This window comes from Ranitomeya variabilis, chromosome 3, assembly GCF_051348905.1.
Source record: "Ranitomeya variabilis isolate aRanVar5 chromosome 3, aRanVar5.hap1, whole genome shotgun sequence".
NCBI classification, from domain to species: Eukaryota; Metazoa; Chordata; class Amphibia; order Anura; family Dendrobatidae; genus Ranitomeya; species Ranitomeya variabilis.
The window spans coordinates 623053520-623077549 of record NC_135234.1 but is presented as its reverse complement, the minus strand read 5'-3'; the positions used below and the strand labels follow the sequence as shown (position 1 = coordinate 623077549).

At 43.0% G+C, this 24030-nt stretch overlaps 1 protein-coding gene across 5 annotated transcripts in view; it reads right to left on the bottom strand.

The window, feature by feature from the left end:
* The window catches only part of PRPF40B (pre-mRNA processing factor 40B), a 139211-nt gene that overhangs the window by 1816 nt on the left and 113365 nt on the right, over positions 1-24030 (bottom strand). For 2 of the 5 annotated variants that reach the window (XM_077297432.1, XM_077297431.1), the window contains exons 24-26: positions 11554-11656; positions 11411-11472; positions 11157-11313 (exon numbers count right to left, since the gene is read on the bottom strand). In XM_077297432.1, the coding sequence (XP_077153547.1) occupies positions 11281-11313; positions 11411-11472; positions 11554-11656 (198 nt within the window). In that variant the 3' untranslated portion in view covers positions 11157-11280. Of the gene's footprint in view, positions 1-11156; positions 11331-11410; positions 11473-11553; positions 11657-24030 lie in introns of those variants that run through there. The other 3 variants (XM_077297430.1, XM_077297434.1, XM_077297433.1) reach the window with 3 other exon arrangements.

The window sequence follows — 24030 nt, the reverse complement described above, 5'->3', positions numbered from 1 at the left end:
CGGCCCCATGAATTGTGGCTCGCGACTGTGTGCCAGCTTGATGCATTCGTTCCAGGTCTATCAAACAGGTATGGTTACCGCATCTCAAAATGGTGAATTTTGTGAGTAGTCCTGCACAGAATTGCAGATCTGGATGCACATTTACTGGTCTTAGGGGTTTAGAGATGTTTTAGGTATGGTACGCTGGAGGTTTGTACTACCTGTTAGAGGAGGTGCTCAAAGCTGGATGTGACAGTGTGTTGGGAGAATACTGAATGGGGGTGTTGTGGGAACCCCTGGATCTCAGTGTACTGCTCTGGAGTGATTTCTGTGGAAAAGCTTTGGTTATCATTATACCTGTAATGGGGTCTTTGGTTGACACTACTTTGAAGGGGGTGGGAGCTGGATGTGGCTCGTGACCCTCTCTCAATGCTGAATGTGGCTCGCGACCCTCTCTCTAAGCTGAATGTGGCTCTCAAGGTCAGAAAGGTTGGGGACCACTGGTCTAGGGGCATGTTCATTTGTATGATTTTTTTTGAGCACCGAGTGGACCACAGAAGAAAAAAAAAAAAGGAGACTTCTCTATCTATCCAAGTTTAGGATCAAATTATCCAAAGCAAGTCTGAGGTTGTGGATAGAGATGGGTGATCCTGAACAGTAAACATGGACCCCAAACACGGACGTCACCAGGAAGTCCGTTTTACTGTTTGGGTCTGGCCCCCTAAACACCACCTGCATGACAGCGCGAGAAACACTGGCAGCTCTGATCAGTGGTAAGATTAATGCCACGGGTCAGAGAGCTGAGATTCTCACATGGTCAGATGACAGCGCGAGCCCGCAGGTAAAACGTTTACCTCTGGTTACTGGAGTCGGTTGATGGGACTATTAGGGTACCGTCACACTGAGCAACTTTTGAACGATAACGACAGCGATCCGTGACGTTGCAGCATCCTGGATAGCGATCTCGTTGTGTTTGACACGCAGCAGCGATCAGGATCCTGCTGTGACATCGCTGGTCGGAGCTAGAAGTCCAGAACTTTATTTCGTCGTTGGATCTCCCGCTGACATCGCTGAGTCGGCGTGTGTGACACCGATCCAGCGATGTGTTCGCTTGTAACCAGGGTAAACATCGGGTTACTAAGGGCCGCGCTTAGTAACCCGATGTTTACCCTGGTTACCATTGTAAATGTAAAAAAAAAAATACATACTCACCTTCTCATGTCTGTCACGTCCCTCGCCGTCAGCTTCCCGCACTGACTGTGAGCGCCGGCCGTAAAGTAAAAGCAGAGCACAGCGGTGACGTCACCGCTGTGCTGTGCTTTACGGCAGGCACTGACACAGTCAGTGCGGGAAGCTAACGGCGAGGGATGTGACAGACACCGGAATGTAAGTATGTAGTGTTTGTTTATTTTTTTTACATTTACAATGGTAACCAGGGTAAATGTCGGGTTACTAAGCGCGGCCCTGCGCTTAGTAACACGATGTTTACCCTGGTTACCCGGGGACCTCGGCATCGTTGGTCGCTGGAGAGCTATCTGTGTGACAGCTCTCCAGCGACCACACAACGACTTACCGACGATCACGGCCAGGTCGTATCGCTGGTCGTGATCGTTGGTAAATCGTTTAGTGTAACGGTACCTTTACTCCCATCAATCTACACCTAATGCCACTACTTACAGTGAGAGCAGGTGGCGGTTGATGGGAGTATTCCTCAGCCAGTGCCTCCTTTCTAAATAAATAATAATAATAAACACGGCATGGGTTCTCCTGTATTTTTGATAACCAGGCAAAACAGAGCTGCCGGCTACAACCCTCAGCTGTCAGCTTTAGCACGATTGGTTATTAAGAATAGAGGGGTCCCACACTTTTTTTAAACTATTTAAATTAAAAAAACAGCATGAGGTCCCCCAACTTTTGATAACCAGCCAAGCTAAAGCAGACAGCTTGGGGGCTGGTATTCAGTGGAATGGGCGTTAGGTGAGTATAACTGTGTTTGTTATTTTTAAATAAAAAAAAGTAAAAGTGTGTTTTGTTTTATTTCAAATAAAGGACTTTATTCTGGCCGCGTCTTTATTCACCCTACAACTAGGATTAGTAATGGATAGGCGTGTTATAGACGCCTCTACATTACTAAGGTGTGGGCTTGATGTCACTGAACAATACAAAGGTGACAACCCCACAAATATGAACCCCACTTGCTACCGTCACAGGGCAAGTGGGAAGAGCCGGGCAAAGCACCAGAATTGGCGCATCTAATAGATGCGCCTTTTCTGGGCAGCTGCAGGCTGCTATTTTTAGGATGGGGGGGCAATATCCATGGCTGCTTAGCCTGAGAATACCAGCTCCCAGCTGTCTGCTTTAGCTTGGCTTGTTGTAAAAAAAAAAAAAACCAAATCATTAACCCCTTTCTGCCATCAGACATACTATTCTATCCATGTGACCTGGGACTTAATCCCCATAGTTGGAATAGTACGTCCAATGCGATCAGACTCGATCCCTGGGGGAGCGCGGCTGATCGCGGCAGGGTGTCAGCTGATTCTCAGAGCTGACACCTGGCACTAAGTGCCAGGAGCGGTCACGGACCGCTCCTGGCACTTTAACCTCTGGAACACTGCAAACAAACATGATCGCAGCGTTCCGAAGCCGGCATGACACGGGGTCCCGATCGTTCTCATGGTAACCCGATGTTGTCATGACGACATCCGGGTTACCAGAGCTGAGAGACTTCCTGCCATGCGCAGTGCATGTCAGGAAGTCTCTGAGGTCAGTGTGCACAGAGTGCAGCGCTGACCGTTTACATGGCATGCAGATCTGCATGCCATATCAGCGATCAGCCTGCACAAAGTGAGTGTCCCATAGTGGGACACAGTGTAAAAGTTAGGATGAATGAAATTATTATTTTTTTTTTAATAATTGTAAAAATATTTTAAAAATAATAAAAAAAATCAATATTTATTCTATCAATAAATATTTGAATTAAAATAAAATCTAAACCATAAAAGTACACATATTTAGTATCACTGAGTCCGTAACCACCCGACCTATAAAACTTTCCCATACTTCAGTGAACACCATTAAAAAAGGCAAAAAACCAATGCTTCATCATCATACTGCCAAACAATAAGTGGAATAACACGAGATCAAAAAGACATATAAATAAAAGTGGTACCGCTGAAACCGTCATCTTGTCCTGCAAAAAACAAGCCACCATATAGCTCCATCAGCGAAAAAATAAAAAAGTTATAGCTCTCAGAATAAAGGGATGCAAAAATAATTATTTTTTATATAAAAGTTTTTATTGTATAAAAGCGCCAAAACATTAAAAAAAATGATATAAATGAGGTATCGCTGTCATCGTACTGACCCGAAGAATAGAACTGCTTATCAATTTTACCACACATGGAACGGTATAAACGCCTCCCCCCAAAAAAAAAAAAAAAAATTCATGAATTGCTGTTTTTTGTTCATTCTGCCTCACAAAAATCGGAATAAAAAGCGATCAAAAAATGTAATGTGCCCGAAAATGGTACCAATTAAAACGTCAACTTGTCCCGCAAAAAACAAGACCTCACATGACTCTGTGGGTCAAAATATGGTGATGCAAAAACTATTTTTTGGAATAAAAAGCCTCTTTTAGTGTGCGACAGCTGTCAACATAAAAACCCGCTATAAAAACCCAATATAAATAGTAAATCAAACCCCCCCTTTATCACCCCCTTAGTTAGGGAAAAATAATAAAATTAAAATTTTTTATTTATTTCCATTTTCCCATTAGGGTTAGGGCTAAAGTTAGGGATGGGGCTAACGTTAGGGTTAGGGCTAGAGTTGGGGTTTGGATTACGGTTGGAATTAGGGGTGTGTCAGGGGTGTGGTTGGGGTTAGGGTTGGGATTAGGGTTAGGAGTGTGTTGGGGTTAGGGTTGGAGTTAGAATTGGGGGATTTCCACTGTTTAGGCAGAATAGGGACTCTCCAAACGCGACATGGCGTCCGATCTCAATTCCAGACAATTCTGCGTTGAAAAAGTAAAACGGTGCTCCTTCCTTTCTGAGCACTGCCATGTATCCAAACAGTGGTTTACCCCCACATATGGGGTATCAGCGTACTCAGGACAAATTGGACAACAACTTTTGCGGTCCAATTTCTCCTGTCACCCTTGTGAAAATAAAAATTTGGAGGCTAAAAAAAATCATTTTTGTGGGGAAAAATGATTTTTTATTTTCACGGCTCTGTTATAAATTTTAGTGAAACACTTGGGGGTTCAAAGTTCTCACAAGACATCTAGATAAGTTCCTTGGGGGGGTCTAGTTTCCAAAATTGGGTCACTTGTGGGGGGTTTCTACTGTTTAGGTACATTAGGGGCTCTGCAAACGCAACATGACGCCCGCATACCATTCTATCAAAGTCTGCATTCCAAAACGGCGCCCCTTCCCTTCCGAGCTCAGCCATGCACCCAAATGGTGGTTCTCCCCACATATAGGGTATCAGCATACTCAGGACAAATTGCACAACAAGTTTTGGGGTCCAATTTCTCAGGATACCCTTGGGAAAATAAAAAATTGCGGGCTAAAATCATTTTTGTGGAAAAAAAATGATTTTTTTTAATTTTCACAGCTCTACATTATAAACTTTAGTGAAACAATTGGGGGTTCAAAGAGCTCACCACACATCTAGATAAGTTCCTTAGGGGGTCTACTTTCCAAAATGGGGTCACTTGTGGGGGTTTTCCACTGTTTAGGCACATCAGGGGCTCTCCAAATGCGACATGGCGTCCAATATCAATTCCAGGCAATTTTGCATTGAAAAGTCAAACTGCGCTCCTTCCCCTCTGAGCTCTGCCATGCGCCAAAACCAGGGCCGGACTGGCCATAGGGCACTTCTGGCAAATGCCAGAAGGGCCGGTGCCAGTGGTGGGCCGCTCAATCCGCCGCCCCCGCCGTCGCATTCAACTATACCGGCGTATAGACGCCGGTACAGTTGAATGCAATGATGGAGGAGAGCGTCTACAGACGCTCCTCTCCCATCATTCCCCGCTCTGCCTCTGACACTGCGGGTGCGCGATGATGTCATATCATCGCGCACCTGCTGTGTCCCGGGCAGACTGCAGCTGCTGAGACAGGAGCAGGAACCAGGAAGCAACGCTGGGCACGAGGAGAGGTGAGGAGAGTTTTTTTTTTTTCTGGACTGTGGGGCCATTCTCGGAGGAGGTGAGGGGAGGAAGAGAAGAGATGTGGGCTGTATATAGTTCTCTGTGGGCTGTGCTCTGTGCTGTATACTGCTGTGGGCTGTATATAGTTCTCTGTGGGCTGTGCTCTGTGCTGTATACTGCTGTGGGCTGTATATAGTTCTCTGTGGGCTGTGCTCTGTGCTGTATACTACTGTGGGCTGTATATAGTTCTCTGTGGGCTGTGCTCTGTGCTGTATACTGCTGTGGGCTGTATATAGCTCTCTGTGGGCTGTGCTCTGTGCTGTATACTACTGTGGGCTGTATATAGTTCTCTGTGGGCTGTGCTCTGTGCTGTATACTGCTGTGGGCTGTATATAGTTCTCTGTGGGCTGTGCTCTGTGCTGTATACTGCTGTGGGCTGTATATAGCTCTCTGTGGGCTGTGCTCTGTGCTGTATACTACTGTGTGCTCTGTGCTATATATAGTTCTCTGTGGGCTGTGCTCTGTGCTGTATACTGCTGTGGGCTGTATATAGTTCTCTGTGGGCTGTGCTCTGTGCTGTATACTGCTGTGGGCTGTATATAGTTCTCTGTGGGCTGTGCTCTGTGCTGTATACTACTGTGTGCTGTATATAGTTCTCTGTGGGCTGTGCTGTATATAGTACTCTGTGGGCTGTGCTGTATATAGTACTCTGTGGCCTGTGCTGTATATAGTACTCTGTGGGCTGTGCTGTATATAGTACTCTGTGGGCTGTGCTGTGTATAGTACTCTGTGGGCTGTGCTGTATATAGTACTCTGTGGGCTGTGCTGTATATAGTACTCTGTGGGCTGTGCTGTATATAGTACTCTCTGGGCTGTGCTGTATATAGTACTCTCTGGGCTGTGCTTTATATAGTACTCTGGGCTGTGCTGTATATAGTACTCTGGGCTGTGCTTTATATAGTTCTCTGTGGGCTGTGCTGTATATAGTTCTCTGTGGGCTGTGCTGTATATATTACTTTGTGGGCTGTGCTGTATATATTACTTTGTGGGCTGTGCTGTATATATTACTTTGTGGGCTGTGCTGTATATATTACTCTGTGGGCTGTGCTGTATACTACTGTGTGGACTGTGCTGTATACTTCTACGTGGGCTGTGCTGTATACTACTGTGTGGTCTGTGCTGAATACTGCTGTGTGGGCTGTGTTATCTACTATGCGAGCTGTGCTATAGTATGCAGGCTGTGCTGTATACTATGCGGTTTGTGCTATATAATATGCGGGCTTTGCTATATACTATGGGGAGTATATTATATTCTATGGGGGAGGCCATGTTATGTACTATGTGGCTGTGTTATATACTATTGTGGGGGTATATTATATTCTATGGGGGAGGCTGCGTTATATTCTATGGGGGGCTACATTATATATTATGGGGAGGTGGGCTGTATTATATTCTATGGGGGTTACATACTCTGGGGTGGCTGCATTATACTCTGTGGGGTGGCTGCATTATACTCTGGGGTGGCTGCATTATACTCTGGGGTGGCTGCATTATACTCTGGGGTGGCTGCATTATACTCTGGGGTGGCTGCATTATACTATATGTGGGCTGCATTATACTGTATCGAGGACTATGGGGAATACGTTATACTATATGAAGAACTATGGGGTGCATTATACTATGGGAAGTGAATTGTACTACATGGATGACTGTGGCGGTGCATTATACTATATGGAGCACTATGAGGATTGCATTATGCTATATGGAGGACTATGAGGATTGTATTATGCTATATGGAGGACTATGAGGAGTGTATTATACTATGTGGAGGACTGAGCAGTGTATTTTAATATATGGAGGACTATAGGGAGTGTATTATACTATATGGAGGACTATGGAGCACATTATAATATATGGAGGACTATGGGGTGTATTTTACTAAACAAGTAAAATGCTGCATATTCGGATTGTTTTTGCTGGAACAAAAAGCCTTGTTGTCAGCAGCACATTGCCAGTGTAAACTGTAGATGTGCTGCTGAAAACATGATACTGTATGGTGATCTATTAGTGATCGTTCTGTCTCATCATTATTCCTCAGCTGGTGGAAAGAGGCCGGGAAACAAGCGTTGAACAACTTCAGTATTGTCGATCAAACTCGTTTAGCGGCCTGAACTCAGCGCACGTAAATACAACAGAAAGGCTTCTGTGTGATGTGCAATATGTTAGCATTTGGGGACCCATTTTAAACTTTGCCTAGGGCCCCACTTTGCCTAAAACCGGCCCTGCCTACAAGTGTACAAAGATATTATACAGTCACCATGTGACAAGTGGGCCTGTGTAACTTCAAATGCCAGGGCTGAATTTTAGTCCCAGTCCGGCCCTGGCCAAAACAGTGGTTTACCCCCACATATGGGGTATCAGCGTACTCAGGACAAATTGCACAACAACTTTTGGGTCCAATTTCTCCTGTTACCCTTGGGAAAATAAACATACCGTATATACTCGAGTATAAGCCGACCCGAGTATAAGCCGACCCCCCTAATTTTGCCACAAAAAACTGGGAAAACTTATTGACTCGAGTATAAGCCTAGGGTGGAAAATGCAGCAGGTACCGGTGAATTTCAAAATTAGAAATAGATACTCCATACCATTCATTATGGCCCCATAGATGCTCCACATAAAGCTGTGCCATATATAATGCTCTGCACCGTTCATTATGGCCCCATAGATACTCCACATAAAGCTGTGCCATATATACAATGATCTGCACCGTTGCCCCATAGCTGTGCCATATATACAATGATCTGCACCGTTGCCCCATAGATAGCTGTGCCATATATATAATGCTCTGCACCATTGCCCCATAGCTGTGCCATATAGTGCTCTGCACCGTTGCCCCATAGCTCTGCCATATAGTGCTCTGCACAGTTGCCTCATAGCTGTGCCATATAGTGCTCTGCACCGTTGCCCCATAGCTGTGCCATATAGTGCTCTGCACCGTGCCCCATAGCTGTGCCATATAGTGCTCTGCACCGTTGCCCCATAGCTGTGCCATATAGTGCTCTGCACCATTGCCCCATAGCTGTGCCATATAGTGCTCTGCACCGTTGCCCCATAGCTCTGCCATATAGTGCTCTGCACAGTTGCCTCATAGCTGTGCCATATAGTGCTCTGCACCGTTGCCCCATAGCTGTGCCATATAGTACTCTGCACCATTGCCCCATAGCTGTGCCATATAGTGCTCTGCACCATTGCCCCATAGCTGTGCCATATAGTGCTCTGCACCATTGCCCCATAGCTGTGCCATATAATGCTCTGCACCGTTGCCCCATAGCTCTGCCATATAGTGCTCTGCACCATTGCCCCATAGCTGTGCCATATAGTGCTCTGCACCGTTGCCCCATAGCTCTGCCATATAGTGCTCTGCACAGTTGCCTCATAGCTGTGCCATATAGTGCTCTGCACCGTTGCCCCATAGCTGTGCCATATAGTACTCTGCACCATTGCCCCATAGCTGTGCCATATAGTGCTCTGCACCATTGCCCCATAGCTGTGCCATATAGTGCTCTGCACCATTGCCCCATAGCTGTGCCATATAATGCTCTGCACCGTTGCCCCATAGCTCTGCCATATAGTGCTCTGCACCATTGCCCCATAGCTGTGCCATATAGTGCTCTGCACCGTTGCCCCATATATGCTCCACATAAATCTGTGCTGCTGCTGCTATAAAAAAAAAACAAAAACACATACTCACCTCTCTTGCTTGCAGCTCCTCGGCGCCATCTTCCCGGCGTCTCTCCGCACTGACTGATCAGGCAGAGGGCGCCGCGCACACTATATGCGTCATCGCGCCCTCTGACCTGCACAGTCAGTGCAGAGAGACGCCGGGAAGATGGCGCGACGTCCGGCGTGTGGAACGAGGACAGGTGAATATGTCATACTTACCTGCTCCCGGCGTCCCGCTCCTTCCCCCTGCCTGTCTTCGGTGCCGCAGCCTCTTTCTCTATCAGCGGTCACCGGCACCGCTTCATTAGAGAAATGAATAGGCGGCTCCGCCCCTATGGGAGGTGGAGCAGCCTATTCATTTCTCTAATGAGCGGTCCCACGTGACCGCTCAGGTGAAGAGGCTGCGGCACCCGGAGACAGTGGGACGTGCAGGGGGGAGCGCCAGGAGCCCCGGAAGCAGGTAAGTATATGACAGTGCTCACCCGCCGACCCCACCACCGATCATGACTCGAGTATAAGCCGAGAGGGGCACTTTCAGCCCAAAAATTTGGGCTGAAAATCTCGGCTTATACTCAAGTATATACGGTAATTTTTGTGAAAAAAATATGATTTTTTATTTTTATGGTTCTACATTATAAACTTCTGTGAAGCACTTGGGGGTTCAAAGTGCTCACCACACATCTAGATAAGTTCCTTAGGGGGTCTACTTTCCAAAATGCTGTCACTTTTGGGGGGTTGCCACTGTTTAGGCACATCAGGGGCTCTCTAAACGCGACATGGCGTTCAATCTCAATTCCAGGCAATTTTGCATTGAAAAGTCAAATGGCACTCCTCTTCCAAGCTCTGCCATGCACCCAAACAGTGGTTTACCCCCACATATGGTTTATCGGCGTATTCAGGACAAATTGTATAATAACTTTTGGTGTTCAATTTCTCCTGTTGCCCTTGGTGAAATAAAACAAATTGGATCTGAAGTTAATTTTTTGTGAAAAAAAGTTAATGTTAATTTAAAAAAAAAAAATCCAAAAATTCCTGTGAAGCACCAGAAGGATTAATAAACTTCTTGAATGTGGTTTTGTGCACCTTGAAGGGTGCAGTTTTCAGAATGGCGTCTCTTTTGGGTATTTTCTATCATATAGACCCCTCAAAGTGACTTAAATTGTGATGCGGTCCCTAAAAAAAAATGGTGTTGTAAAAATGAAAAATCGTTGGTCACCTTTTAACCCTTATAACTTCCTAACAAAACAAAAAAATTGGGGTTCCAAAATTGTGCTGATGTAAAGTAGACATGTGGGAAATGTTACTTATTAAATATTTTGTGTGACATATCTCTGTGATTTAAGGGCATGAAAATTCAAAGTTGGAAAATTGCGAAATTTTCAAAAGTTTCGGTAAATTTCAGTTTTTTCACAAATAAATGCAAGTCATATGAAATAAATTTTACCACTATCATGAAGTACTATATGTCATGAGAAAACAATGTCAGAATCACCGGGATCCGTTGACGCGTTCCAGAGTTATAACCTCATAAAGGGACAGTGGTCAGAATTGTAACAATTGGCCCGGTCATTAACATGTAAACCACCCTTGGGGGTAAAGGGGTTAAATACCCAGGATTCATTTGATGGAAGTGTGTAGTCTGCAGCCCATCAGTGGCCGCTCTGCCAAAAACAATGTCACAAGATCACCGGTGGACACAAGGTTCAGAGTGAAGGAATCACAGGTTGTCCAGTAGCTGACAATCTCCGTAAGACAGCTGTGCACAAATGAATGCCACAGACCTCAATGAACTTAAACAACATTGTAAATAAGAACGGGCCATAATTCCTCCAGTATAATGTGAGAGACTGATAAAGTCATACAGAAAACGATTACTGCAAGTTATTGCTGTTAAAGGCGGTACTACAGGATATTAATTTGTGGGGTGTAATTTTTCACACTGCTTCTGCATTTTTGCCTAGTTTTTGTAAAAAAGTGAAACTAATTTATATTGTGTAACTGTTCATATCAGCTTGTATGTATCTAATATTGAAGACATTCTTAAGCCAGATGTTTATTAAATAAATGTCCATATAAGTAAAACCATGGAAGCAGAAGAGGTTGAACTGATGAGGTTTTTCTCATGACTGTATGTGTCTGCAGAGAAGCCGTAAACCTAAAACTGTAGGAAATTTTTGATAAGACCTAGTGCAAAGTTCTTTTAGATGACCTAGTTCTATTTATACGGCAGATTAAAGATAAGTCTTTTCTTTTTGTACTTCTCATTGTGTATATCTGTCTGCTTTGTCCACTAAATATAACTCACTTTCTCCTTCTGTGAGACCTGTTTTAGTGATCGGCGGCGACTGTCTGCAGACTCCATCTCTTGATCATGGTCTCTGTCTTTCACTCTCTCTAGCTTCTGTTCATTATCTTGATCTCGTTCTCTCTTACTCTTTTCCTTTTCTGCTTCGCTCTCCGGACTGTTCTAAAAAAGAAACTATGTTTCATTGTTGACTTCTCTTCTGTTAACTGAACACTACAAGGTACCTTCTGCTGAAGGCTTTTGTACAGACTCACTGATTTGTGTCTTTTTTTCTTATTCTTCTTTCTCTGTCTCTTGGATTTCCGAGAGCTATGTTCTGTGTAGAAATAAAGACTAAGGAAATGACACCTGACACCAAGAACCACATCAAAGGGCATCACATAGGTACAAAGTATACCTGAATCGCCCGATGACGAGACTTCAGACCCAGACTCAGAAGGGTTTCTCTTTTTCCTTTTTTGTAACCGATGTTGGTGATTTTCTTCCTCTGTCTCTGATGTCTATGAAAAATAAATATAAGAACAAATACAAAGTAAAGGAACATCAAGTTTTCCAAATGTTAGGAAAAAATCATAATCATAACCAATTTAGCCTTTGTCATTGGACTCGTCAAGGTTTACATCCCTTCTAAAGACAAGAGTCACACTGTATACAATGCCTTGAAAACATTTTCCTATCACATGAAGATTTCCACATTTTTTCATGTTACACTCACAAACTGACGACATGTATTTTATTGGGATTTTATGTGATATACCACCACAAAGTAGCAAGTATTTGTGAAGTGTAAAGGACATGATACATGGTTTTCTAATTATTTTAAAAATACAAATCTGAAATTTGCATTGAATACTTTATAGGAAAACTTTTTGCTGCAAAACCGTTGTGAGATGTTTCTACCAGGTTTGCACATCTAGAGGCTGAAAATTTTGCCAATTCTTGTTTGCAAACTACAGTAGCTCTTGCTCAGTGAGATTGGATGGAAGAGTCTGTGAGCAGCAATATTCAAGACTTGTTACAGATTCTCAATGGAATTTACAATGGTGAGAAAGTGTTTGCCCCCTTCCTGATTTCCTATTCTTTGGCATGCTTGTCACACTTAAATGTTTCAGATCACCAAACAGATTTAAATATTAGACAAAAGATAACACACGTAATCACAAAATGCAGTTTTTAAATAAAGGTCTTTATTTTGCGATAACTGGCAATGAGTCTTTTACAACGCTTCTTATTGCTCAGCAGTGGTTTTCGTCTCGGAACTCTCAGGCAGATCATTTTTGCCCACTCTTTCTTATGGTGGAGTCATGAACACTGACCTTAACTGAGGCCTGCAGTTCTTAGGATATTGTTGAGGGGTCTTTTGTAACCTCTTGGATGAGTCGTCGCTGTGCTCTTGTGGTTAATTTGGTTGGCTGGCCACTTCTGGGAAGGTTCACAACTGTTCCATGTTTTTGCCATTTGTGGATAATGGTTCTCACTGTGGTTCAATGGAGTCCCAGAGCTTTAGAAATGGCCTTATAACATTTTCAGACTGATAGATCTCAATTACTTTGAGACTCATTTGTTCCAGAATTTCTTTGGATCGTGGCATGATGTCTAGCTTTTGAGGAACTTTTGGTCTACTTCACTTTTTTAGGCAGGTCCTATTTAAGCGATTTCTTGATTGAGAACAGGTGTGGCAGTAATCAGGGCTGCTTGTGACTAGGGAATTTGAACTCCGTTTCCCAAAGGTGTTATAAACCACAGTTAATTTATGATTTAAGGGGGCACAATCACTTTTTCACACAGGGTCCTGTAGGTTTGGATTTCTTTTTTCCTTAATCACCTTAATTTAAAAACTGCATTTTGTGGTACTTGTGTTATCTGTGTCTAATATTTAAATTTGTTTGGTGATCTGAAAAAGTTGTGTGTGACAAACACGCAATTGAATAGGAAATCAGGAAGGGGGCTAACACTTTTTCACACAACTGTAGGTCTGGACTTTACTGGGCCTTTCACACACATGAATATAGTTTGATCAAAACCATTGCATTGTAGCTCTGGCAGTATGTTTAGGTTAGTTGTCGTGCTGGAAAGTGAACCTGCGCCCCAGTCCCAAGTCTTTAGCAGTCTCTAACAGGTTTTCCTCCAAAATTGCCCTGTATTTAGCTGCATTTATCTTCCTATCAACACTGACCAGCTTCCCTGTCCCTGCTGAAGAAATGCATGGCAACATCATTATGCAGCCAACACCATGTTTAATGGTAGGAATGGTGTTTTCAAAGTGATTTGCAGTGTTAATTTAGCATCACATATGCTGTTTTGCATTTAAAAGTCTCCAAGATATTGTCTCATATATAATACTGAACTAGATTGTGTTGTGATCAATACCGTATTTAAACATTTGGGATATGGTTAAAGGGTAGTTTATAATAATTGCTAACATGCCTTGAGCCACCAACAGCCAGGGTTTATGAACAATTGTCAGCACTTTACAAGATTTTCATAACTTTTGCAAACTTTAATTTCATTTTAATGCCAATAAGTAATCCAAATATAGGAAAAGATACAATAGCCATGTCCTACTCAGGTATCCTCCTCCCGCCTAGACTCTAACGGTAGAGATATCATTCTACAAGGCACGCTAGGAGGAAATCCCATTTTACCTTGTATCATCTACGCTCCTAAAGCAGCTCAAATTAAATTCCTTAGAAAAGTCATGCTTAAGATTTCACGCCTGCAACCCTCTGTCATAATTCTTGGAGGAAATTTTAATATGATGGTCTTTGAAAACTGGGACAGACTTTCGTTAAACAGTCGACCTCCAAGCCCATCCCAAATCCACCCCTCCAGAGAATTCCGCAAGCTTATCCATAGATATTTCCTTTACCAAATATGGAGAATTTTAATCACCCTGAAGATAGATCTTTCTCCTTTTTCTCACTGCCTCATGGTACCCATACTCGCATAGACTACTTTTTTGGGAACACCCCCTCTTGCATATTCTGGCAGGTGCAGAGATGGGTTCCATGACATGATCTCACCATACCCCAATAGAGATCTCAATCAAAAATTCCTCAATCTTTACCCACTCTTATCATTGGAGACTTAAAAAGGGTTTCCCACAATCAAAAGTTTAATCAATAGATCTTGGAATAATATTAATTTCCACAATTGGATGTGCTAGAAAATAATGTTTCTGTGCTGAGATAATCTTATACATGTGTCCCTGCTGTGTACTGTGTAATGGCTGTGTCTGACCGTACAGGAACATGGTCTGATCATACCACAGCTCCAGGGCAGGGGAGGAAGCAAGAGAGTACACAGACAGGACAGCATGGGATCACAGCTGATTCCTTCTATGAGGTAAAACATTGTTTAAAAACAGGCAGGGAAATGTTTTACCTCACAAAAAGAATCAGCTGTGATCCTGTGCTGTAATGTCTGTATACTATTTTGTGTCTCTCCCCTTCCCAGGAGATGAGGTCTGATCAGACCATGTCCTGCACCGTCAGACAGGGCCATTACATAGTACACAGCAGAGGCACATTTATAAGATTATCACAGCATTTTATTTAAACACGTCCAATTGTGGAAATTATTATTATTCCAAGATCTATTGATTAAAATTAACTTTTGTTCTACATTCGACGTTTCTACACTCCTGTTATTCCAATACATTTAAGATCAGGCATTTTGCCTAATCCCTATTTCGCAGTTTACATGTTTTTATCCCGACATCTTTTGAAAGACTTTGTAGTAATAGTCCCTCAACAAAAGGCCTAATCTCTGATGTCTCTAAAGGTACCTTCACACTAAACGATAACGATCCGTGACGTTGCAGCGTCCTGGCTAGCGATATCGTTGTGTTTGACACGCAAACTCCGTAATAAAGGGAAAAACCCTAATTCTCACTCTTTTTTATTCCAATACAGCATTGAGATTAAGAATAAAATATAACTTTTAATTATATCATTAAAAACTACCTTTTATACAGAAAAGTGATTAAGTGCATGTGCAAAAATATAAAATACCACTCAGCCACTCTATGTCCAATTGGACCAAGAAATAGGTATCAGTATGCTCCTTATAAAGAACACCCTATTTAAACAAAAGGAGTCAATTCCAATTCTGGTTAACTTCTCAATTGGATACCAGCTCACATAATCACATACCGTGCTATACCAATGCAAGGGTCAACTTTATCAAGCCCTACAACATTTTTCACGGTTGCCATGTGGACATCGGATGCATATATCAAATTCCAACAAATTCAGCAAAGAAAGGAACAATCTCACCCATCAGTAGCTCAGGAGCTGTCCTTTTTCGCCTCAGCAACCGATTTCCATAGGAGTAGGGGATTCAACCTGTTATGCCCTGTAAAGGCTATTATGGCCCTGTCCCCAATTACTCCCGCCCTGACAAGGGCAGTCCACAGCTGACCTCTACAATATCAGCCCTATTTGTCCCTGTGTGTCCCAACGCGTTTCATCAGTTCATAGAATCATCAGGGGAATCCACACTCCATCCGGGTACATGACTGTTACTGGGAAAAAAAACAAAGGTTCTCCCTCTCTGACTATCGGGCTATCAGTGGTCACACTCCCTCGCCCGTGTCAGTAATTTATAAGGATTAACTCCAATCGGGTCAGAAAAGATTTGCGGATAGTTATCCAATCCGATTTACCCATTAGTATTCCGCCGCCGTTACCTGTAAGCCATAACGCTGCACGTGCATCCCCAAGATGGCCGCTACACTTCCGGTTCATGCCCCGGAAGCTCAAGCGTTAGTGTCCATGGCTCACCATGGTTACCGCAATTGCCGTAGCTATTCAGCTTATGGCCGCTTATAGTGATAGCGTTCAGCAGTTACTGCGCTGTGGCCGATTACAATCTGCGCAATTCCTATTCAGCTGCATATAGAGCAAGTACGTAAAGCATTATGCGTTACACAAGAATTTTCGTAGCGTATAATCGTAATGGCCTCAGTATTATATTCCCATCGTTAAAGTGAACATGAGGAAATAAGGGCGGAAATTTCCATATGTATTCAAATTTAAATCCATGATATATTTAGAGGGATAATTTAGATAGGATTACACGATTTTTTCCAGACATAAGACAACCTAATCAGATCTATTCATATCAACCACAAAATCAGTAGATCCCCATGTTAAACCGCCAGATCTATTATTTGCGTATGCTGGAGATAACATTTTTGATTCAAGTCCATCTTCTATCCCATCCTCATCTATCCTCTCTTAATGGGATTTTAATCCCCAGAATTGGTGCTTCAGGTAGTTTAGTACAATTACAGTATTGACAGTCTAATAGCTATCAGGAGCAGATACTCATTATCAACATTACACAAAACAGCTGTAACTCAATTGCTCATTGAGCCCTCTTGGAGCTGCCGTATTAAGGTGGAATATCCACCTGGTCTCTTTCTGTAATATTTTTTTGTCCCAATTGCCACCTCTCACCGATTTTGCCACTTTTTCAATGCCCATAAATTTGATGGAATTCACATCACCACCTTGACAGGCATTCACATGACGAGCAATAGGGGTCTCCCTCTTGTGGACAATGTCCCCAATATGCTCTCCAATCCTTCGCTTAAACTCTCTAGTGGTCTTACCCACATATTCCTTACCACATACACAGCTAGCTCTATAAATCACTCCTTTGCTACTGCAGTTGATGAATTCCCTAATTGTGTATTCTTTGCCAGTCATGCTGTTAGTGAAGTGATTACCTGTGTTGATGTGGGGACAAGCAACACAATGTCCACATTTGAAACACCCCTTGATATTACTAGTTAACCACGTCCCCACCGTTGGGCTTTTAAAGTGACTTTTGACGAATCTATCTTTCAATGAACGCCCTCTCCTATAGGTGATCAATGGGCGTTCTGTCAAGTCTCTACCTATGTCTGGATCCATAAGCAAGATAGACCAATATTTGGTTAGAATTTTGCGGACATCATCCGCTCCATTGTCAAACGTGGTCACTATTCTCATTTGCCCATCTTTCCTTGTCTTTTGGACCGGTTTTAATAGGTCCGTCCTACTCTGTTGTTTAACCTCCCTATAAGCCTTCCTCAGGACATCGGGGGGATACCCTCTCTCGATAAACTTACGACGAAGCTCTTGTGCCTGTATCTCAAATGCCTCCTCAGTGGAACAGTTCCTGCGGATCCTGAGGTACTGGCTTTTAGGAATCCCTCTCTTCAGATGAGTTGGATGGCTACTCTCCCATCTAAGTAATGAGTTTGTTGCGGTCGGTTTTTTATACGTACAGGTGGTCAGTATGCCTCCCTCATTCTTAATCAGTATGTCAAGGAAGGATAATGAAGATTGATCAATTACTGAAGTGAAAAAGAGACCCAGATCATTTTTACGGCAGCTCCAAGAGGGCTCAATGAGCAATTGAGTTACAGCTGTTTTGTGTAATGTTGATAATGAGTATCTGCTCCTGATAGCTATTAGACTGTCAATACTGTAATTGTACTAAACTACCTGAAGCACCAATTCTGGGGATTAAAATCCCATTAAGAGAGGATAGATGAGGATGGGATAGAAGATGGACTTGAATCAAAAATGTTATCTCCAGCATACGCAAATAATAGATCTGGCGGTTTAACATGGGGATCTACTGATTTTGTGGTTGATATGAATAGATCTGATTAGGTTGTCTTATGTCTGGAAAAAATCGTGTAATCCTATCTAAATTATCCCTCTAAATATATCATGGATTTAAATTTGAATACATATGGAAATTTCCGCCCTTATTTCCTCATGTTCACTTTAACGATGGGAATATAATACTGAGGCCATTACGATTATACGCTACGAAAATTCTTGTGTAACGCATAATGCTTTACGTACTTGCTCTATATGCAGCTGAATAGGAATTGCGCAGATTGTAATCGGCCACAGCGCAGTAACTGCTGAACGCTATCACTATAAGCGGCCATAAGCTGAATAGCTACGGCAATTGCGGTAACCATGGTGAGCCATGGACACTAACGCTTGAGCTTCCGGGGCATGAACCGGAAGTGTAGCGGCCATCTTGGGGATGCACGTGCAGCGTTATGGCTTACAGGTAACGGCGGCGGAATACTAATGGGTAAATCGGATTGGATAACTATCCGCAAATCTTTTCTGACCCGATTGGAGTTAATCCTTATAAATTACTGACACGGGCGAGGGAGTGTGACCACTGATAGCCCGATAGTCAGAGAGGGAGAACCTTTGTTTTTTTTCCCAGTAACAGTCATGTACCCGGATGGAGTGTGGATTCCCCTGATGATTCTATGAACTGATGAAACGCGTTGGGACACACAGGGACAAATAGGGCTGATATTGTAGAGGTCAGCTGTGGACTGCCCTTGTCAGGGCGGGAGTAATTGGGGACAGGGCCATAATAGCCTTTACAGGGCATAACAGGTTGAATCCCCTACTCCTATGGAAATCGGTTGCTGAGGCGAAAAAGGACAGCTCCTGAGCTACTGATGGGTGAGATTGTTCCTTTCTTTGCTGAATTTGTTGGAATTTGATATATGCATCCGATGTCCACATGGCAACCGTGAAAAATGTTGTAGGGCTTGATAAAGTTGACCCTTGCATTGGTATAGCACGGTATGTGATTATGTGAGCTGGTATCCAATTGAGAAGTTAACCAGAATTGGAATTGACTCCTTTTGTTTAAATAGGGTGTTCTTTATAAGGAGCATACTGATACCTATTTCTTGGTCCAATTGGACATAGAGTGGCTGAGTGGTATTTTATATTTTTGCACATGCACTTAATCACTTTTCTGTATAAAAGGTAGTTTTTAATGATATAATTAAAAGTTATATTTTATTCTTAATCTCAATGCTGTATTGGAATAAAAAAGAGTGAGAATTAGGGTTTTTCCCTTTATTACGGAGTTTGATATTTATATTTTGGTATGGCAGGTTTTCTATCAACGGGCCTTAATACAGACCAATGGCTAGTTGAGGCTAAAGAGGTATTTTCAGAGCAGAATTTTTCTCAAAAAAAGTATCTTCCGACCTACAACTCAGCGTTTAAGGAACTTACGAAAATTTACAGGGATCAAATAACCTCATGGTGGGAGGTGCAAAGCCTGGATAATTACCTGAAGGCTGGCATTGTCCCGCGGGGGTTGAGGATTAATATTTCCGCTGGGAATAGACATAAAAACCCGAATTTTATTGCTAAATGGGAGAAAGAGGCAACAGGGAGTTCCTTGCGCCTTATGCAGCTACTTCTTGATGAAGAAAAAAAGACCCTTAATACATTGAATGAAAAACTAAGAGAACAGATAGAGGTGACTAAAAAATTTTCTAACGAACCAGATTTTTCTGCTAAGGAAAATAAATTGCAAGGAAATCTCGAACGATTCCAGTATCATATCAAAGAACGGAAGCACCGCCAATATCTGAGGGATACACAAGATTTTAAAGACAATAAAGCATACATGGTCATTGGACCAAAAGCAAATTTTGTGGAGTTGGAAACAGATTTGTCATCCACCGATACTGATTTCTCAGACGCAGAGGGCAGAAATAGATCATCAAGAGGGAGAGGCAGAGGACGAGGGAGAGGACGTGGCAATAGAGGAGGATCGGATAGTACTCAAGGGGGACATTTTTTAGATCAAGGCTACCCCCTCCGGAATCGGTTACAAAATCGAAAATAAGAAGTCCATTTATTGCACCCATCCATATAGCTGGAGCTCTGCTAGATAACCACGACTCCACGGCCAATGTATCTGGTCAAAGTGATATACAAGTAGTAAATTTGTCTAAAAAAGTACTCAGTAAGGAAGCTATACAGGTTTTGAAAAAGGGCCTTACGTTTGTCCCAAGTAGCAACTTTGACTTGTTTCGTTCAGTTAAAGATCTTAACATATTTTTGCGCAAATTGCGGTGGAAAAAATTTTATCAGAAACAGGACAGTCGTACCTGTATTGATATGGGTATACCTATGGATTTATTACCTGATGTAAGGTTGCTCCAAAGTATTGGAGAAATAAACCCAAACACATTGGGTAAGGGCCCTTTTACTGACCTAAAAAATAGAAGCACAAGAATGCCTCCACAAATGGGTGATGTTTCTGCTGTGGATGTTTTTGAGAGTCTTGTGACACAGGATCTCAGACGTCTACAGGGAAGGACCACTCCTAAAAAATTTAACTGCACAAAAGAGGAGATGGTGATAATCCGGGAGTTGGAACAGGACAACCACATTGTAATTAAACCCTCAGATAAGGGTGGCAATGTGGTTGTCCTGGACGTGGACGAGTACCAGAAAATGTGTGAAACCCTGTTAAACGATCATGATACCTATGAAGTTCTGAGTAAAAATCCGACTACTGAATATGTAGCTGAGTTAAAAGGTATTTTGGATGAAGGTCTCGTTGATGGGATCATAAACAAAGTTGAATATGATTTTTTGTTGCCAAAAAATGTAGTAACAGCCACTTTTTTCTGCCTGCCGAAAATACATAAAGGGGTCTCCCCACTAAAAGGGAGGCCCATAGTGGCAGGCATAGATAACATTACCCAAAATGTGGGAGTCTATCTTGATCAGGTGTTAAAACCCTTTGTATCCTCTCTTCAATCCTTTGTACAGGATACACCTGACCTTCTTCGGAGATTGGAGGGTTTGACTGTGGATCCTGAGGTACTATTGGGGAGTGTGGATGTTGAGGCTCTCTATAGCTCAATACCCCATGACAAGGGGCTGGAAGCAATCCAGTATTTTCTCAATATGAGAGGCTGTCAGTTCCGGGCCCATAATGAGTTTGTGTTGAAATTAATGCGGTTTTGCCTCACGAGAAATTTCTTCCTCTTTGATCATAAACTGTACCACCAGCTCAGGGGCACTGCAATGGGGTGCCCTTGTGCCCCCACATATGCAAATTTGTTCCTGGGCTGGTGGGAGGAGACTCGTGTTTTTGGCAGTGAAACAGGGAGCGTCAGTGGGATTGATTTCTGGACTCGTTATATTGACGATGTGCTGGTAATATGGAGTGATGGGGTTAAAAATTTCAGACTCTTTGTGGACACCTTGAATAAAAATGATCTGGGTCTCTTTTTCACTTCAGTAATTGATCAATCTTCATTATCCTTCCTTGACATACTGATTAAGAATGAGGGAGGCATACTGACCACCTGTACGTATAAAAAACCGACCGCAACAAACTCATTACTTAGATGGGAGAGTAGCCATCCAACTCATCTGAAGAGAGGGATTCCTAAAAGCCAGTACCTCAGGATCCGCAGGAACTGTTCCACTGAGGAGGCATTTGAGATACAGGCACAAGAGCTTCGTCGTAAGTTTATCGAGAGAGGGTATCCCCCCGATGTCCTGAGGAAGGCTTATAGGGAGGTTAAACAACAGAGTAGGACGGACCTATTAAAACCGGTCCAAAAGACAAGGAAAGATGGGCAAATGAGAATAGTGACCACGTTTGACAATGGAGCGGATGATGTCCGCAAAATTCTAACCAAATATTGGTCTATCTTGCTTATGGATCCAGACATAGGTAGAGACTTGACAGAACGCCCATTGATCACCTATAGGAGAGGGCGTTCATTGAAAGATAGATTCGTCAAAAGTCACTTTAAAAGCCCAACGGTGGGGACGTGGTTAACTAGTAATATCAAGGGGTGTTTCAAATGTGGACATTGTGTTGCTTGTCCCCACATCAACACAGGTAATCACTTCACTAACAGCATGACTGGCAAAGAATACACAATTAGGGAATTCATCAACTGCAGTAGCAAAGGAGTGATTTATAGAGCTAGCTGTGTATGTGGTAAGGAATATGTGGGTAAGACCACTAGAGAGTTTAAGCGAAGGATTGGAGAGCATATTGGGGACATTGTCCACAAGAGGGAGACCCCTATTGCTCGTCATGTGAATGCCTGTCAAGGTGGTGATGTGAATTCCATCAAATTTATGGGCATTGAAAAAGTGGCAAAATCGGTGAGAGGTGGCAATTGGGACAAAAAAATATTACAGAAAGAGACCAGGTGGATATTCCACCTTAATACGGCAGCTCCAAGAGGGCTCAATGAGCAATTGAGTTACAGCTGTTTTGTGTAATGTTGATAATGAGTATCTGCTCCTGATAGCTATTAGACTGTCAATACTGTAATTGTACTAAACTACCTGAAGCACCAATTCTGGGGATTAAAATCCCATTAAGAGAGGATAGATGAGGATGGGATAGAAGATGGACTTGAATCAAAAATGTTATCTCCAGCATACGCAAATAATAGATCTGGCGGTTTAACATGGGGATCTACTGATTTTGTGGTTGATATGAATAGATCTGATTAGGTTGTCTTATGTCTGGAAAAAATCGTGTAATCCTATCTAAATTATCCCTCTAAATATATCATGGATTTAAATTTGAATACATATGGAAATTTCCGCCCTTATTTCCTCATGTTCACTTTAACGATGGGAATATAATACTGAGGCCATTACGATTATACGCTACGAAAATTCTTGTGTAACGCATAATGCTTTACGTACTTGCTCTATATGCAGCTGAATAGGAATTGCGCAGATTGTAATCGGCCACAGCGCAGTAACTGCTGAACGCTATCACTATAAGCGGCCATAAGCTGAATAGCTACGGCAATTGCGGTAACCATGGTGAGCCATGGACACTAACGCTTGAGCTTCCGGGGCATGAACCGGAAGTGTAGCGGCCATCTTGGGGATGCACGTGCAGCGTTATGGCTTACAGGTAACGGCGGCGGAATACTAATGGGTAAATCGGATTGGATAACTATCCGCAAATCTTTTCTGACCCGATTGGAGTTAATCCTTATAAATTACTGACACGGGCGAGGGAGTGTGACCACTGATAGCCCGATAGTCAGAGAGGGAGAACCTTTGTTTTTTTTCCCAGTAACAGTCATGTACCCGGATGGAGTGTGGATTCCCCTGATGATTCTATGAACTGATGAAACGCGTTGGGACACACAGGGACAAATAGGGCTGATATTGTAGAGGTCAGCTGTGGACTGCCCTTGTCAGGGCGGGAGTAATTGGGGACAGGGCCATAATAGCCTTTACAGGGCATAACAGGTTGAATCCCCTACTCCTATGGAAATCGGTTGCTGAGGCGAAAAAGGACAGCTCCTGAGCTACTGATGGGTGAGATTGTTCCTTTCTTTGCTGAATTTGTTGGAATTTGATATATGCATCCGATGTCCACATGGCAACCGTGAAAAATGTTGTAGGGCTTGATAAAGTTGACCCTTGCATTGGTATAGCACGGTATGTGATTATGTGAGCTGGTATCCAATTGAGAAGTTAACCAGAATTGGAATTGACTCCTTTTGTTTAAATAGGGTGTTCTTTATAAGGAGCATACTGATACCTATTTCTTGGTCCAATTGGACATAGAGTGGCTGAGTGGTATTTTATATTTTTGCACATGCACTTAATCACTTTTCTGTATAAAAGGTAGTTTTTAATGATATAATTAAAAGTTATATTGTGTTTGACACGCAGCAGCGATCAGGATCCCTCTGTGAAATCGCTGGTCGTTGCTGAAAGTCCAGAACTTTATTTCGTCGCTGGATCTCCCGCTGACATCGCTGGATCGGTGTGTGTGACACCGATCCAGCGATGTCTTCACTGGTAACCAAGGTAAACATCGGGTTACTAAGCGCAGGGCCGCGCTTAGTAACCCGATGTTTACCCTGGTTACCATTGTAAAAGTAAAAAAACAAAACACATACATTCCGGTGCCCGGCGTCCGCTTCCCTGCACTCCTCCTGCATCCTGTGTAAGTGCCGGCCGTAAAGCAGAGCGGTGACGTCACCGCACTGCTCTGTGGGAGATGCCGGAGATGTTCGGCG